Source organism: Tiliqua scincoides, chromosome 2 (genome assembly GCF_035046505.1).
Source record: "Tiliqua scincoides isolate rTilSci1 chromosome 2, rTilSci1.hap2, whole genome shotgun sequence".
Taxonomy (NCBI): Eukaryota; Metazoa; Chordata; class Lepidosauria; order Squamata; family Scincidae; genus Tiliqua; species Tiliqua scincoides.
The window spans coordinates 164,453,170-164,471,666 of record NC_089822.1 but is presented as its reverse complement, the minus strand read 5'-3'; the positions used below and the strand labels follow the sequence as shown (position 1 = coordinate 164,471,666).

Genomic DNA, 18,497 nt, shown 5'->3' with positions numbered 1-18,497 from the left:
GTCCTACAGTAATTTATTCTTAGTTACCTATAGGTCTCAATCTCTTGTACTTAGAGTTCAGTCGCATGTTCTCTTGAGGGGAGGGTAACTCACAGCCATACTAGATCTTTGGTGCTCTACTATCTCCTACATATATTGCCTAGAACTTACCTCTGCACTTCTCATGCCCCTGACCTACAATCTGAATTGCTTTGGTAGTTCAGGAGTAAAACAGTATCACATTGAGGGATCAAAAAAGAGGAGTTGCACTATTTCATAAGTGACAGGTACTAATTGGAAGCAGCTGAAGTGTAGACCTAACCAGCTCTTGGAAGAAGGTTCATTCTTCCATAATTACATATACTTAGGTGAATCATTAGAGCATTTTCTTTTTTTTTAATGAAGACAAAGTAAGTCAAGTCATTCACCCAAGGAAGTTGTCTGAGGAGCCAATTTGGCTAATTGTGAATGTCAAGATACACAGTTCGGCAGAGAAAACACCAACAACAGCAGAAGAATCACAAACAAAAATTAATTTGGTAAAAGGAGCAGCCAGCAACAGAGTAGCATGCCCATTTTCATTAAACTATTATAGATACCATTCAAACTGGTCTGTAACAGCCCATTGTTGAAACATGTTTTCATACTCAGTCTAGTTAACATTAGGAAGTATTTAAGATGCACCATTCTGCAATTCAAGGTTATGTCTTTTTGTTTTAAAGGAGCACAACAATCATTTAAAAGCTGACTTGTACCCTCAGAGATAACAATATACAAGCCACCTTTGGGAAACACATTCAATTTTTTCCAGGACTTTGAAGTCTTGGGGAGGGCTGTGGGAGCTGTAGGCACCCCAGACCCTGTGGAGAGCCATAGCAACCCCCTGTTGATGATCGTGTTGCTTCCCCCTGCCCCTCCCCAGCAAATACTTACAGGGTTCCAAAGAGCCAAGTAGGACTTTGGGAACTACTGGACTAGACTACAGATGGTTTGAAGCCACTTCAGAGACCAGCTTCTAAAGAGACGTCCAACTAGTCCTGCATACCAAGGAGTGGTTTGGGCTTTGACATCTTGGGTTGTGACTTGCTCCTGGTGAGACTGAGCAAACTTTCACCTTCTCTATTTAATACAACACTTTAAAAGGTGCAGTATTAAAATCTGGTGGCACTGTCTTAATATTGTAGATATACTATTCAAAATATTCAGTTTCCTAATTTCCAAACATTTAGAGAGATGGAGATGGGCACTGCATGCAGTCATTTATTCATTTTCCATCCTAAAATTAAGTGAACCCCATCCACATAGTACAGATGGAAAAACAGGACTGAAATATTTGTCTGAAGACATGAAATATTCTTTCTACCTTCAGACAAACATTTTCACAGTCCAATTCCTCTCTCACACCCAAACACTGGAAAATGAATTTCTGATGTCAGATATCTATTTTCAAAAACCTCTCCTTCATTCTACTTTCCCTCCCCCATTCACCCCACCCCAAATTATTTTCATTTTTATCCCCAGTACTACCACTTGTTTATGTAACTGGAGAAGAGACAGACCTTCTTCTTCCCAAGTGATTTAAAGTGCTCTAGTGTTAAAAGTAAAACAGAGAGAACAAAGATGTTAAAATATTAATCATCTCTGCAGCATCCACTGGGAGCAACTGAAAAATGCTGTGCTTTGCAATCTACTGGCCTCCCTTCCTTGCTATGCACAAAGAGACTCCCTTTCCTGCACATATGGAGAATACTAGGGAAAGAGTTTTCCTCAGGGGCCATTTTTATCCATCGTTCATTCTTCTACCAAAAATTACTACAAAGTCCATTCCAGAGGGTTGCTACCTGTTCCAGAATTCCTAGAATACATTTGACAACAAACACCCATTAGAGGTAAAGTCACCTCCCTCCATATGTTGCAATGCAAAGGGCAGAAGAAAATAAGCCTGATGGCATTTCCATGCTTTGGGATTCCATGAATCTACAGGCCCACTTGCTCAAGCAACCTACTCAGGAAGACAGTAAGCTCACAGAACCATGAGTACTGCTGAATACTTTTTCAGAACTACATTCCCAAGGACCAGAAGCAATTCCTGGGCAATGTCAACCTTAGAGATGTACAATTTCCAGAAATTCTGAAGCCACAGAATTAAAAAAGGGGGTGGTTTTGTGGTTGTTTGCTGTTTTACAATGGGGGAGAGGCAGAACTGACCAGAGCTGTGTGTGAGTGAGAGAACTAGGCTGCAGAGAGAAGGGGGGGGGAAGTAAGTAGATAGATAGATCTGCCCAAAGGAACTCTAATTTGAATCTAATTTGTCATTATGGCCTTAATGTTGCCATTTCTGGGAATCTACTTGAAGAACTGCCTCTCCCTATATGAAACTGCTGCCCTCCAGGATTAACTGAAAGGGCTTTCTTGAATGTCCCACCACTGGCAGAGGTGCATTTGGCAGTGACTTGTGAGATGGCCATCCCTGTAACGTCACCCAGGTTGTGGAATTGCTTGCTGTCTGGATGCAAGACTGGCTCCATCACTTCCACTGTTCTGTTGGCAAATGAAAATATTTCAATTCTGTTTAGCCCTTTGGGGCTTAGGTTTCTGATTATGGGTTCTGTCCTCTCTTGGTTACAGATTTGATTTTTTTCTCCAGTGCTGTATATGGTTTTTATTGTTTTTTGCCATTTTATTTTTATTGTGCTTTTTACCATGTTGTGAACTTCTTTGAGTGCCTCCCTTGCAGAAGAGAAAAAATGGGATGCAAATATTTATAATATGTAATGAAAACCATACGAAAGATTAAATCTGAAACAAATGAAAGCATTACACACACGCAGCAACCAGCCTGAAGAGTTTTTGAACCATTCCCCAACAATCAAGACCACCGATAGTCATCCTTCAAGAGATGTGTCACAAGTTTTAACTATAAGGTAGTACCACCAGCCCAAGGCACACAACACTGCATAGACAGTCCCTTATACCTTGTATTGGCTTTGTCTAAGCACTACACTACTACTTCCCTGTCAGACACAGTAGACTAAAGTGGTAGGCAGGTATGTAACCCTGCCTGTATGGAACGGCCTTCCTGCTTCTGTCCAAGAACATTACATGCCTCCACGGCCTCTGCCATCTGCAGCACTATTGTTGCAAATCGAGCACCCATGCTCCATGTTCCAGACAAACGAGTCCTTATGGAGAAATATTCTGCCTCTGCATGTGAAAACATAACATTTCATAATGGTTATTAGGTATGTTCCAACTGACTTTTTCTGTAGACAAAAGATGACATATTTAAGGCTAGAAAATCTCAAACCATACACTGCTTTGTAGATTACTCTCAAACCCTTGAACAGTGCCTAGGAGCAGATCAAAAGCCAAAGACGACAAAAGAGCTCAAATATCAAAACTGTAGAATGTGTGCCTGGCATAAACAGAGTTTATATGACTGTAGGAAGCACACATTCTACAGTCATCTGCTGCTACTAGATGAGAATTAGCAGGTACCTTTCAAAAATGTAAGTGATCAAAGCTAATGCTTATCAGAAAAAAATGAGCTAGTAACAATATGTTCCGAGACTGAAGGTTGCCCACACTGCAACTACTGTATTGTATTGGCAACCTTCAGTCTCGAAAGACTATGGTATCGCGCTCTGAAAGGTGGTTCTGGAACAGCGTCTAGTGTGGCTGAAAAGGCCGATTCGGGAGTGACAATCCCTTCCATACTGGGAGCAAGTGCAGTCTGTCCCTGGTCTGTCTCCCTGGCTATGGGCCTTCCTTCTTTGCCTCTTAGCCTCAGACTGTTGGCAACGTGTCTCTTCAAACTGGGAAAGGCCATGCTGCACAGCCTGCCTCCAAGCGGGCCGCTCAGAGGCCAGGGTTTCCCACCTGTTGAGGTCCACTCCTAAGGCCTTCAGATCCCTCTTGCAGATGTCCTTGTATCGCAGCTGTGGTCTACCTGTAGGGCGCTTTCCTTGCACGAGTTCTCCATAGAGGAGATCCTTTGGGATCCGCCCATCATCCATTCTCACGACATGACCGAGCCAACGCAGGCGTCTGTTTCAGCAGTGAATACATGCTAGGGATTCCAGCACGTTCCAGGACTGTGTTGTTTGGAACTTTGTCCTGCCAGGTGATGCCGAGGATGCGTCGGAGGCAGCGCATGTGGAAAGCATTCAGTTTCCTCTCCTGTTGTGAGCGAAGAGTCCATGACTCGCTGCAGTACAGAAGTGTACTCAGGACGCAAGCTCTGTAGACCTGGATCTTGGTATGTTCCGTCAGCTTCTTGTTGGACCAGACTCTCTTTGTGAGTCTGGAAAACGTGGTAGCTGCTTTACCAATGCGCTTGTTTAGCTTGGTATCGAGAGAAAGAGTGTCGGAGATCGTTGAGCCAAGGTACACAAAGTCATGGACAACCTCCAGTTCATGCTCAGAGATTGTAATGCAGGGAGGTGACTCCACATCCTGAACCATGACCTGTGTTTTCTTCAGGCTGATTGTCAGTCCAAAATCTTGGCAGGCCTTGTTAAAACGATCCATGAGCTGCTGGAGATCTTTGGCAGAGTGGGTAGTGACAGCTGCATCGTCGGCAAAGAGGAAGTCACGCAGACATTTCAGCTGGACTTTGGATTTTGCTCTCAGTCTGGAGAGGTTGAAGAGCTTTCTGTCTGATCTGGTCCGGAGATAGATGCCTTCTGTTGCAGTTCCAAAGGCCTGCTTCAGCAGGACAGCGAAGAAAATCCCAAACAAGGTTGGTGCAAGAACACAGCCCTGCTTCACTCCGCTTCGGATGTCAAAAGGGTCTGATGTGGAGCCATCGAAGACAACAGTGCCCTTCATGTCCTTGTGGAAAGATCTGATGATGCTGAGGAGCCTGGGTGGACATCCGATCTTGGGGAGAATCTTGAAGAGGCCGTCTCTGCTGACCAGGTCGAAAGCCTTTGTGAGATCTATGAAGGCTATAAAGAGTGGCTGTCGTTGTTCCCTGCATTTCTCCTGCAGTTGTCTAAGGGAGAATACCATATCAGTGGTGGACCTGTTGGCTCGGAATCCACACTGCGATTCTGGATAGACGCTCTCTGCAAGTACCTGGAGCCTCTTTAGTGCAACTCGGGCAAACAGCTTTCCTACAACGCTAAGGAGAGAGATGCCGCGGTAGTTGTTGCAGTCACCCCTGTCACCTTTGTTCTTGTACAGCATGATGATGTTTGCATCCCTCATGTCTTGAGGTACTCCACCTTCTTTCCAGCAGAGACAGAGGATTTCATGCAGCTCAGTGACAATGATCTCTTTGCAGCATTTTAGGACTTCAGCAGGGATGCTGTCTTTTCCAGGTGCCTTGCCAAAGGCAAGGGAGTCCAGGGCCACGTGAAGTTCTTCTAGAGTTGGTTCACTGTCAAGCTCTTCCAGCACAGGCAGGCACTCAATGTTGTTCAGTGCTTCCTCGGTGACTACATTTTCTCTGGAATATAGCTCAGAGTAGTGCTGCACCCAGCATTCCATCTGCTGCGCCCGATCCTGGATGACCTCGCCTGTGGCAGACTTCAGAGGGGCAATTTTCCTCTGTGTTGGACCTAGGGCCTGCTTGATACCGTCATACATCCCCTTGATGTTGCCCATGTCAGCTGCTATCTGTATCTCGGAACAGAGCTGGAGCCAGTAGTCGTTAGCACATCTCCTGGCAGTCTGTTGGACTTTGCTGTGAGCAGTTCGGAGGACCTGCAGGTTGCGCTCACTGGGACAGGCCTTGTATGCTGCTTGAGCTCTCCTCTTTTCCTCAATGACTGGTGTCAACTCCTCAGAGTGGGCTTCAAACCAGTCTGCCGCCTTGTTGGTCTTCTTGCCGAATATGGAATAGTTGCCGAATATGGACACTGCAACTACAAGGCGGCATTTTCAAATGTTTAAGTGTAAAAAAAATATCCCCTCTTCACCCACCCCAATCAACTCCATAGCTGGCAGTGATGTGAGGTTTTCTAAGGAAATGGAAACAAGGGAAGCTTCACCGCTGAAAATGACAGGATAATATAGATTGGCTGAATCAACAGCTTTGATTAGTATAACATCCCCTGATCCAAAATGTGCCTATAAAGCAAAAGTTAAGTATTACGGGTAGTGTATAAAGAATAACTAAAAAAAGAAAAATATTTGCCACTCTCCTCCTCAAAGCAGTGCATTCGCAATAACCTCCACTAATTAACAGAAAAGATGAAGGATTGCATGGGTGGGTGGGTGGTGACCAACATGTTAAGTTTACATGAAATGGCTGTTCACTCTCAAAACAACCATAGAAGCTTTCAATGAGAACCATTAAATGACTCACATTTATAAAGCTTTGGAAATCCCTAGGAGGACTGGGGAAAGGAACACAGTCTTTATTTTGAGAGGATAGGGGAACCAATAAGTATAACTTCAGTCACCACTAAGCCCCCACACTGGACTTCCTCTCTCCCAGAACAGCTATTTGGCCCAGAAGGGAAGCTGCTATTACTACCAACAGGTGTTCCTACTGGAGCAAATGGTCAGAAGAAATATTACAACGAATCAAATAAGATCCTCCAAGGCTCTGTGCTGTATTGGGAGTGGTGATGTTTTCCCAAATGCCCCACCTCCACCTGATCTCCTTCATTTGGGGTGGTGGAGGTAGATAGATCTACCAGTCCCGCGCCCCCCCCCCCACTCCACATTCAGCTGCAGAACCAGGAGAAAAGCAGGAAAGAGGTATGTGAGTCCTAAGCACTAGGTACCACTTCCCTCAGTTGATGGGAGGTTCTATGGCCCCTTCCCTAGCAGACTTACTAGAAATATATTTGACTGACTCACTGGAACATTCCAATATTGTGGGTTATAATGACTTTTAATAAAAATTTATCTTCCAATATTAAATATCCCAAGAGATTCACAGGAGGATGCCTGAATCATCATTACCTGAATAGAGATACAAAATTATTCACAACATAATCAGCACTGGATGCCTCTATACCTAATCAAAATCCAAATTACACTCCCATTTAGAAATTCAGAATTTATCAAATGAATGCCAATTAACCATTTAAGGCTATAATCCTAACCACGCTTTCCTGAGAGTAAGCCCCACTGAACAAAATAGGACTTACTTCTGAGTGGACCTGGTTAGGACTGTGCCCTAAGGCTTTTAGCTCTAGCAAACACATTCCACAAACCAGGAGGGCAGAACATGACTTCGTGGATTAAGAATCTTTTGCAAGGAAACCGATTGTGTGTGCGCTTCAGTGACTAACTTTCCTTTTGCCCTGTAATTACTACTAACAGGAACCATTCAAAAGCTTTCCTCCATTTCCAAAAACAAAACTCTTGCTAATGTCAATAACCATAGCTGCTATATAAAGCATTTTACAGGATACAGCTGAGGAATAATTATTTTTCCCTTATTGAATATGTTTTTGGTAGGAAGAGGCCCTATAGTACTGATGAATAAAACCAAAAACTTGTTTTTAAACCCCATCTTCAGCACTCAACTTTATTTGAGCCTGTTTAAAATGTTAGTACATTCCTCAAAACATACAGTATGAGATTTTTAAGTTTTCAGAAGTTATGAAATAGGGATTTTAGTTTATGCTTTTTTTTTATAGCAAGACAGACAGACAAACAGCTGGGTAGCCACAATTTAGAAACAAGGAAAAAGCATTCATGGCTTAGTTAAGTCACAAGTCCCAAATTCATGGTTGCCTCTGGTATCAAAGCCACTGTGTTTCATCTACCTTGCTTTTCAAGGGGACAGATATATTGCCAAGTCCTGGAAACTACCCAATGCCTTAATTAAGACAGAAAAACTTCCACCCTCAAAATACCTTAGTTATCCAAGTTTGTTCATTTTTGGGCATACGTTGCAGGATAACTGCCTGGTTTAATCAAACAATGCTCAGAGACTCTGGAAAGATATAAAGCAGAAGTGTTACTAGAGTCTGAGTCACCCCCATGATGGAGCTCCTTCATACCAGACCATACAGAATTACAATATCATATGCACAGCCTAAATGCAGTGGTATTGCTAGGGTTGGTGTAACTCCCATTAACTTTATTTTAATATGTAACAGTACAAGTCACCCAACAAATCACTAACCAACAAAAAACCAGTGGCCAAATTGACGACATTCACACAACTGAATAAGCGTTCTAATATTGGCTCTGACACATGGAAATGAGAGCTGACTCATACTAACACGTTATTGGTTCCCCGCTGTGTCATAACACCTCATTGGCTCTCAGAACAATCAGTCTCCTTGGTCAGTTTTGAATTAAGGAAATCCACTTTTTGTTACATAAGGCAGTTGTGTTCTCTCTTTCTGGTTAATAGGCCCTAACTTTTGACAGAGTGCAGGTAAGTCAACAGTTTGTTTCATTACAATCTGCATGAAATTACCTTTCCAAAGCTATATAACATGATAGTATTATTTATAAGTACAATTTCCCCCCCAAAAATTCCAAAATTTTGGTCACTTATGGTGTCTCACACACATACCCCGTGGGTGTCACCAGGTACAGTTCACATCTCTTGCACCCCCCCTAGTGACAACACTGCATAAGGATATCACTTATTCAGAAATCATAAGTAAGGATCCCAGTTTGTTGTTCTAAGTACCAAACAGAATTTCTTAACAAGTTGCCCACCCAACCACACAGCACTGCATGTTTGGGCATGAGAGAGAATCTGCTTTGAAGGAAAGGCTGGAGCAGTTCTGACTGCAAGATCTACTCTTTACAAATGGCCACCAATGCAGGTTGTATTGTTTCTGCAAGTAATTTCTATACAGCTCTATACACATACAGAATGAAAGCACCAAAAGAAGGAGAAGCAAAGTTTTCATTCTGTTTTGGAAAAGGAATATGTTGGTGCAAGTACAGTTTAACATGGCAGCTAATGTTCAACGCAAGCAGTCCAGTCCTTCCGCCTCTAGCTTTTCAGATCCAGCCTAATACACTAGTCCAAAAATAACACTTCTACAGAGGCTAGGAAGTACTAATTCTTAGAAAATTAAAAGCAGAGAACTAGTCAACATCAAAACGAGGCAATAAAAACCTGCAACATAAATAATGCCACAAACCAATCCCGTATAAAATTAGCAACTTCCTAAGTGCGTGGAAAAGTAAAGATGTAGAGTCATTGGATCCTATTGGCAGGATATACTCTTTGGGTCACATGCTGAATTGCCAGAAACCAATTACTCTTCTCAGACACAAGAATATGTATTGTCCAAGTTATTTCCTATTACAAAGAGAATAGGACATTTTAAGGGTCTCCTACTTGAGGTTATGTTCCTTCTCCTACACACAAACATCTTTATCACCCCAATTTACTGTAAATGACAGAATGTGACCAAGTGACTCATGATTTTTGGATGCCAATTTCTTAGTACCCAAATTGTTCCACTAACACCTCATAGCAAAAGCCTGCCCCAGCCTTCTTGGGCCGTCTGTGTTGCAACTCCCCACGTTTAGGTTTGGTTGCATAGCCTTTTGGAAAAGCATTAAAAGGAATTGGAGCAGTCAAAAGCCACTTCAATGAGATTGCCCGGTTGCCAGCACTCCACCAGTTACTACTCTCAGCATTTCATAATGTGCATGTCACAGGTTGGAAAGTTAAGTACAAGGGTAAGAGGGGGGAAAAAAGAACCAACTACAACTGCACAGCCCTTTAAAAAAACATTTTAAGATCCAGCAGCCCAATTCAGGATCACCATGTTAGGCAAATGGATTGTATACTCCTCACAGTTTCCAATTATCTCTTAACTAAGAGGGACATATACCAGATTATGTCTCCTCAGAGTGCATGTATATAGCTAAATACCATGGATAATGTAGGAATGACATTAGTGGCCTTTTTCATCATTGCAGTTGTTCCAGAGAATAAGAACAGGGGAAATACAAACACACATTTGGTAATTATGCTCTTATCAGTAGAACATGCAAGCTGTGAAGAGGTGGGGGAAGAGTAATGTTCATTCACAGGGAGGGCAGAAGCAGACCTTAACTTCATGTGCTTCCTCACTGCATCCTCCACATTGCATCTACAAGCAAATGCCCAAACTAAGAGATACCACATTTGAATTATATTAAAATTGCTTTGGGGGAAAAAACAAAGCAAAACAGAAAGTCGAAAGGGAAGATTCAGTTCTCAGTTAATTGTGGCATTTCTTAGTTCACAACTTCCATGTGCAGAGAGGGATAGAGATTAGGAAAGGAGATGGGAAAAAGCTCCAATTCTGAATTCTATCACACATGGCAGAGACAGGAGGAAACTAAGTCCAGCCAGTCCTTTTACATTTTCTCATGTTCCCTACTACTGAATAACTTAAATGGACCACATAACACAGAAAGTTTGGCCCAACAGAAAGACGAAAATGTTTAGAACAAAGTTACTGCAATGATTTGCAAAAGCAGGAAGACCAATAGATGGCATTTCTCCTTAGTCTAAGATCCACAAATCATGATGTTCCCAAGATGTGCACAGTACTTACCATGGTACCTGCCAATAAGACTCATGAAAGCAGAAACAGACTTGCACGCACACACAGGATCCACAAAGCCTGCTTTGGCACTTGTACTGCTGCAACCTTTATCACATCCAACTCCCTTGCAAGTTGCCCTCCTCTTGAAAGCTGGAGCTCTATATTATTTTGCAATGCCTCATTTGCCCTTAGTGAAGTCTAAAAGAATCAACTGCCAATTAATGCTGATTAGGAATGGTCTCAAATCAACTGGCCAAGAAAAGCTGACTACAAAGCAAGATATGAAACAAAATCAACCCACTAGCTATGTTGAGTTCTTTGCTCTCAAAACAGTAGTCTCCATACGGTAAATCAGACAGCCTGTACATTTGCAAACTGGTTTACTAGGCCAAATAAAAAATGCAATGAAAACTGGCTTGGGTAGGAGGTTGGCCAGATAAAATAGGGGAGTGGTTCTCAAACTTTTTGTACCGGGACCCACTTTTTAGAATGACAATCTGTCAGGAACCACCAGAGGTGATGTGACCAGAAGTGACATTATCAAGCTGGAAAATTTTTTAACAATCCTACCCACACTTACACAGGAGTAAGTCCCATTTACTATCATTGTTAAAAACATATACATAGTAGCCTGTTAAAAGTACAGGTCTGCCACATTTTCCCAAATGCAGTCACATAACATGGTAGCATCAAGACTAATATATTAAAAATAAAATATTGAAATGAATGGGGACCCAGCTGAAATTGGCTCGCAACCCACCTCGGGGGTCCTGACCCACAGTTTGAGAAACACTGAAATAGGGGAAGACTAACAAGTATGCATGTGAAGTTGTTAGTAGACTATGGCATCTTTTCATAGGAGAAACTGCTGAAGAAAGAAGCAAGGTTGTTTATGGGCCAGGCTCAGAACAGTTGCCTTCTTCGCAACTCAGTGCATGTGTCACCTTCTTTAGCAACAAACCACATGGATCAAACCTTTACACAGATTACACAGCTGGCAGCATTTCAAAGTTCTAGCTCTACCTTACCATAAGGAAGAAATGAAAAAGCTGGGAAAGCTTTGCAGATTTGTTCTTTCAAGGTCATTGAGCAACTGAGTGATGCAGCATGTTTACCTTCAAATTTATGCCTCATACTGTTTAGACAATTCCCTATCAGACTCCTACAGGCAATGTTTGTGCAAAATAAAGTTTTCCATTAAAACCTTAGGACTAAAGGTATTTACAGTGAATTAAATCATGTGTTTGCCCTCTAATCACAAACCATGAATGTGATCATTTAAAACAAGAAATGAAAGATACGTATACTGTGCTCACAAAGCAAGACTGGGGAAATTCAAGGCAGACCTGTAGCTAAAACAAACCACCAAATTGAGAAAGTACATTTCACAAGGTGGATAATGTCACTCACTCGCTGGAAAAGGAAAGGAAGCTGGAAAGGGTTAAAATGTTGAACCCAAGAAAGTTGAAGGCATTGGTGGTTACTTGCAATGCCAGTTCTTTGAGCAGCTGTTTGGGCAGACACAAGTAGTAGAGTTCTGTGCATGCACAGAGTTGAACTTGGAAACCTCCAGATGTTTCTCAAGGGTTCTGCCTCTGCACGCAAAACGTGGAAACACCATGCACAGTCATGTGCCTCAAGTATCGGCAGAACACCCAATCACTCTGTTCCTTTAAGGAAGAAGGGGCTAATTTGAAAGTAGAACTGGATCCAATGGGTACAAACTGCAAGAGAACAGATTCCGATTGGACATCGGGAAAAAATTCCTGTTGATAAGGGCGGTTTGGCAGTGAACAGATTGGTGAGGGAGGTGGTGGATTCTGCCTCACTAAAGATCTTCAAGCAGATTCTTGATAAGCACCTGCTGGAGACGTTCTAGGAGAATTTCCTGCTACATGCAGGGGGTTGGACTAGATGACATTTTAGGCACCTTCTAACTCTAGGATTCTATCATTTACAGTCTGCCCCAAGTTTAAACTGTCAGAAACAGACCTCCAAAGGCGATAGTCCAACAACCAGTTCTCCTCTTCTGTGGTCTCTGTGCACTTACACATGGTATTGACTAGGAAGCTTTCCCCATTACCTGGAGGTGGGTGGAGAACTATCAGAAGAACATGTTCTGCAGAACAGCACACCCAAACCAGGCACCAGCTCTCAACCTTGCAGTAAGGCATAGTTTGCCAAATGTGCAGATTTCAGGTGAATGTCATATTATAGAATGACCTGAAAGAAGGCATCTCTGGGTTGAAAGTCATTAGACATATATGAAGAAGCAGTTACTGAAAATGTCTTATAGGTCGATGGTTTCCTTAAGCAGGCTAGGATATTCTTTAGCTCTTGCTTGATACCAGCTAAGGTTGGATTATCCATGCTGCCAATTTTATTTTGAAGCTGTTTTGTAATAGTTCACCTTGATTCTGGGACAGGAGGTTCAGGTAAGAGGGGAGATGAACATACTTAGAAGAGATGGTGGGAAGAGATGAACATCAGAAGATTTTAGATTCATTAGGCACTGGGGAATGTTTTGGGCCTGGTCAAGAACAAGTTTCATTTGAACCAAGCCGGAATTTGACTGCTGGCATGTAATGTTAAAAAGGTGGCAGAGCAGCTTTTCAACTGACCCTTGGGGGAAAACTGACAGGAGCAGAGTAGCATCCACTTCAGGTCTTTCCATCCCCAATGGGATTGGCTAGAGATGTTCCAATTCTTCTCTGGGGACAGGTGTTTTTATGCAAATACTTGAGGCTGCCATGCTAATGGCGGGGTGGGGGGTGGGAACCAAAATAGTTGGTGGCAGAGAAAACAGATACAGTGGGCATAATGGAAACCAGGTGGAATGATACCCCAGAACTAGTGGGGTACAGCAATCTAAGGGTACAAACTCTATAGGGGGACAGGGAGGGGCATGTTGGAGGTGGGGTAACCCGCTTTGTCAAAAGAGTAGAAGCTAGAAGAGCAGAAACGGAAGGGGCATCTAACCCTACAATAGAATCATTGTGGGTTAAATTACCAGCCCAAAGAGCAATGAAATAGTGGGGACATGCTATTGTTCCTCTAGATCAAATGACTGAAGGGGACCTTGAGATAAGGAAACAAATCAGCGAGACATCTATAAGACACTCTGTTGTGATAATGGGGGGCTTCAACTATCCTGACAGGACTGGGTCAATTCATGCTCTGGTCATGAAAGAGGAACTGGATTTCTCAATATGCTAAATAACTGCTTTGGAGCAGCTAGTCATGGAGCTAACCAGGATGACAGGTGAGTCTGGATTTGATTTTATGTGGCACCCAGGGTCTGGCGAGGAAAGTTATGTTATGCAACCATCAGAGAACAGTTACCATGGTGCAGTCCACTTTGACATTCACATGGGGGGGGGAAGCTCCAAGGAAATCTGATACAGTAACTGTTGATTTCCAAAGGCCAGATGTCTTAAAAATGAGGAGACTAGATAGAAAAAAAGCTGAAAGGAAAAGTTTTGGGGAGTTTTTGGAAGCAGGAAGGAGGACAGAAGGGAGACAAAATGATAAATAGGGAGGGAAAAGAGAGATTTAAGCAATTCTGAACACAGAGAAGGGCAGTAGGTGGGAATGACTCCTGTAGCCTGGATTGAGGGCTACAGGGAAGGGGTGGGTCTAAGAACAGGCTGGGAAGCATTTCATACACTTGCAGTGGGTGAACAAGTCTTTGTCTTTCTCTCTGAACAAACTCTTGCCATTATATTCAACTTCCAGCACTCAGAGTCTGTGGAAATCCGAAGAGTTTTCTTCTTACAGGCAGACATGCTTTTCTATGAGGAAGTTCAGATTCAGATGATTGTATAGAAAAAAACAGCCATCCTCTTGAACCCTATATATCTGCTCCAGTCTTCATGAGGGAGATAGTACTGATTACAGTTTATTGCATACTTCTTCTGCTTTTGCTTAAGGAGTACAAATAGCATTGGTAAGACTCCTGGTGCCTGGGCCTACACAAATTGGGACCAATTGTCAGACGGGAGGATTCCTCACAATGCTACTTTTGTAGTGGTCAAAATGTAACTGAAAGACTGGGCATTCTACCCATGCTCAGATGGACAGTTGTGCTTGGGGCTTTCCCCACTTAAGCACAGAGATGAAAGCTCAAAGCAGCTCTGGAAGCTTTTAATGTTGGCTCTGCGCACATGCAAAACTTCATTATTTGGTTTTCACAAAGATTAAAGATAGAGAGTGGCAGAAAGGGGGCTCTCCTGATTGATAGGAGAAGGAAGAGAAAGCAGCAAGGACAGCATGCCCCTGTCTTGAAATGGCTTTAACCTCTCAGCTCAAGGAAGAGGAGGAAACAATGGCGGAAAAAGAGCATTTTGCTATCGTCTGCTGCCACCTACTGGTCAAAGATGAAATAAGCCAGTATAAGATTTTCTTTAAGGAAAAGCCTTTCCCAAGAAGGTACACATACTTACTATGCACCTGAAAGCGCATATAGCTACGTCGTTGAACAGCATATATTATAAGAGCATTTCAGATCATGGGATATAATTCTGCTAAGAATAAGCATTTATTTTACATATGTTTCTAAATCAAACAAACTTGCCTTATTAATATCAAGGCTGACCACTGGCCCATCTAGTCTTTAATGTGAATCTCCAAAGTCCTCAGGCCTTCCTTATAACTTGCCACCCAACCCCTTTTTCAACTAGGGATGTCAAAGATGAAGTGTGGTATCAGGGCTGTGGCACATCCACAAAGTGTGAGATGCAGGTACAGGTATACCTTGGCTTTCATCAACTTGACTTCTACCACTTTGCCCTTTCAAGCGTTTTCAATTATAACTACATTTCAGATTTCATTCATGTGCTTTCCTCTTTTTGTCTGATTTCACCCAGCTTTTCATGATGTTCATCAATGTTCTTATGTTTATTTCTTTTATTTCTGTTTATTAGGTTTCACACACATTTGCATGCGTTATATTGTTATTTACATTTTTCACTGGCCAAGGTAAATTTGCAAGCTAAATAAATCTCTGCTATGACATTCATCAATTTTTTACTTTTATCCATGCTCTGGTCCCTAACCAGATGAAAGTATTGCTGTATTACTTTTATGCCCTGGAGACCAATGGATCTAATCTTTTCTCCTCTTCCTTAGTGTTCTCCATCAATGGACAATTTTTTTTTTATTAAAAATGAAGAGGTGGGTGGCTGAGGCAGAGATGTTATGATGAAGTCAGGTACAGGCCATCCTGATCCTTACCTGAGATGTAGTCATCATAATTTATATTCCAAATAGTTCAAAGTTGTTAACAAATAACAAATTACTAAAGAATAACTTTTTAAAAAGAGCAGGAAGCACAGCAGCACTAACACACAATCAGTTAAGTCTCCCTCCCACCAACAATTGGTCACTAAAAGCTTTGTGGAGAAGAAATGAAGACAGGGTGGGAGCCCACTTCATCTCCCTGGGAAGGTGCAATGATTGACGGGAAGTGGTCCTGAACTCTCCTTCCTTCCTTTCCCCAACCCACTGGTATTTTGCAACAAAATGATAGTAAATGGGTGACACCACCAGGGCCAATACCACAGGGGGACACCATCTTGGACAGCTTCACTCTTTGATGCATGACAGAGACCCAAATTCTCAAGTGGATCTCAAAAACCGGATGCAGTACAATAAGGAATGAGGCCCTGTTCTCTTTGCTGGGTCAACATGCTCTTTGCTAGGTCAACCAGAACATGCAGGTTAAACATTAAAATGAGAGAAATTTATTCAAACAGGAGCAGCAAGTAAAAAGAGTAGAAGGTAATTACAGAACAGTTACATATGAAAAACCTAGTCACAGTTCTAACAGTGCAACAGCAGATTGGCAGATAAACAGAAAATCTAACATGATGTTCTAGACCAGGGGTGTGCAAACTTTTGGGCAGGAGGGCCACATCATCTCTCTGACACTGTGTCAGGGGCCGAAAAAGAAAGAATTAATTTACAATTTAAAATTTGAATAAATTTACATAAATGATTATATTAGAGATGTAACTTATATGAATGAATGAAGGTCTTGGAATAGCTCAATGCCTATAAAAGGCCTGGCACAAAGCTAGGCCAGCCTTTCCTTCACTGCCACAGCAATATCACAGACGTGAAACAGGAAGTAGTGGAGGGAGTCCTCATCCCACAGCTCAGGTGACAGGTTGAACAGTTGTCCTCATGCTGAGAGCAGTTGCATCAGGCCAGCACGGGTTCCAGCAAGTCTCCGGAGGGCCAGAAGCTCATTGGAGACTGGGGGCTCTCCGAGGGCCTGACTGGAAGCCTCCGAAGGCCACAAGTGGCCCCCAAGGTTTGGGCACCCCTGTTCTAGACTAAGGGCGCAATTCAAATCTGCGCTGGAGCAGGCAAGCCAGAAGGCTTGTGCTGCATCCAACGCAGGTTCGTTGGCTGCTGTGACTCAGCCAGAGGCAAGGGTAAGCCCTGGTTAAGGGCTGCTGGCCCCAATGGGTCTCCTCGGATCTGCGTCACCTCTGGAGCCTTCACCATTTCCAGTCACCTCCCCCTATCATTCCATCCCTCTGGAGGTGGCACAAGTCTGAGGAGAGCGGAGCAGCTTGAAGCCGCTCCGTTCTCCCCGGGGACGGGGGTAGGGATCCAGCATAACTGCTGGGTCCCAGCCCCGACCCCAGCTCCCCATGCACCCACCCCCGGGCCGCCCATTGCCCGCCCTACCCCCACCCAGAAATGCCTCCCTCCCACCTCCTCCATGCTGCCCCACACCTACCTTTGCTGCTTGTTTCTGCGAGGGTGCGCTGACACAAGCGGCAGCGAGGAAGTCGCCATGAAGGCTTCTGCTAGCCTCTGCACATCGGCACATCCACATGCGCCAACGCAGCTTTCTCCCACAGAGGCACAAATGTGCTTTATGGGGGACTTATAGCAGCCTATGTGCCGGTTAGGATTGCACCCTTAGTTTCGAATCTTACTGACTCTGGATGATAGTTCCTGTCCACCGTGGCACCTGTCTCTCAAAAGATGGCTGGATTCTAACAATGCACCAGTTAGCATCCTTCAGCTTAACCTTATTCACTCTTTGTTCAGTATTATTATTCTGCCTCATTTATCAAATCAAGGTCCATGGGAAATCTTTACCTGCCCAATCTGGATGCATGCCAGATTCTGTATAAGGGCCATGCTACCACTGATGCCATCTGGGATGAAGGCTCTTAATCCCTCAACATCAGACCATGCACTGGACCCAATGGGCCAGTCCTCAACCATTCATTAGATCATTTTGAGACAGAGTAAGGGGACCCAGGGACTTCCATCAGAGAAGGGCATTTGAAAGCTGTGGCACCACCACTGAAAAAGGGCATGATCTGTTCCTTCTAACCTGAAACTGTAATCCTCTCCCTTTTCCGATGATCTGACTATCTTATAGTTAGGACCATAGTAAACTCTGCCTGCTAATTCATCTTTCTTTTTTATCACTTAAAATTGGAGAGGCTTAGCTAGGACTGTCTTGGTTCAGAGATTTATTCTGACAACAGCAAAGATTTGTAGCAAAACAATGGTTTAAGTGTCTGCTAAAGATGCAGAATACCCAAAAGCACAAAAATGGTTTTTCCCCTTTTGTAAAATGCATCTCTCATAGTTCTAAATAACATCTGTGTTATTTCCATTTCATGCTGGGCTTTTTAAGGGAGCCCTGCAGATACCACCACATTCAGAATGTTATTTCGCTTACAACTCTTACCATTCTGTTCCTCCAATTCATTCCCAATCTCTTGTCCCATCTGCTTTTGTCGGGATAAGATTGAAGAGAGAGCATCGAGACCAGCATCTTGCTCTGCACCAAAACAAAACATTACGCTAATAAAGCAAGGCAACATTACAACCTGCTAAAAATCCAGACAGGATAGAAGAACAAACAAAAGTTGAACAAATACGTAAGACATGCATTCATATTGTTAAAACGTATTGACCCAGAGATATCTTACATGTGGCGTAATTATAGATTCCAAAGAGTCAGATTTTACAAAACTTGGCTAAATGCCAACAGTGCAAGGTACTTTC

The 18,497-nt window shown here is 43.0% G+C and overlaps 1 protein-coding gene across 2 annotated transcripts in view; it reads right to left on the bottom strand.

Annotated features, from left to right (window-relative positions):
* The window catches only part of STX8 (syntaxin 8), a 105,824-nt gene that overhangs the window by 65,957 nt on the left and 21,370 nt on the right, over positions 1-18,497 (bottom strand). For both annotated transcript variants that reach the window (XM_066615178.1, XM_066615177.1), the window contains exon 6: positions 18,178-18,270. In XM_066615178.1, coding sequence (XP_066471275.1) covers positions 18,178-18,270 — 93 coding nt within the window. The remainder of the gene's footprint in view (positions 1-18,177; positions 18,271-18,497) is intronic.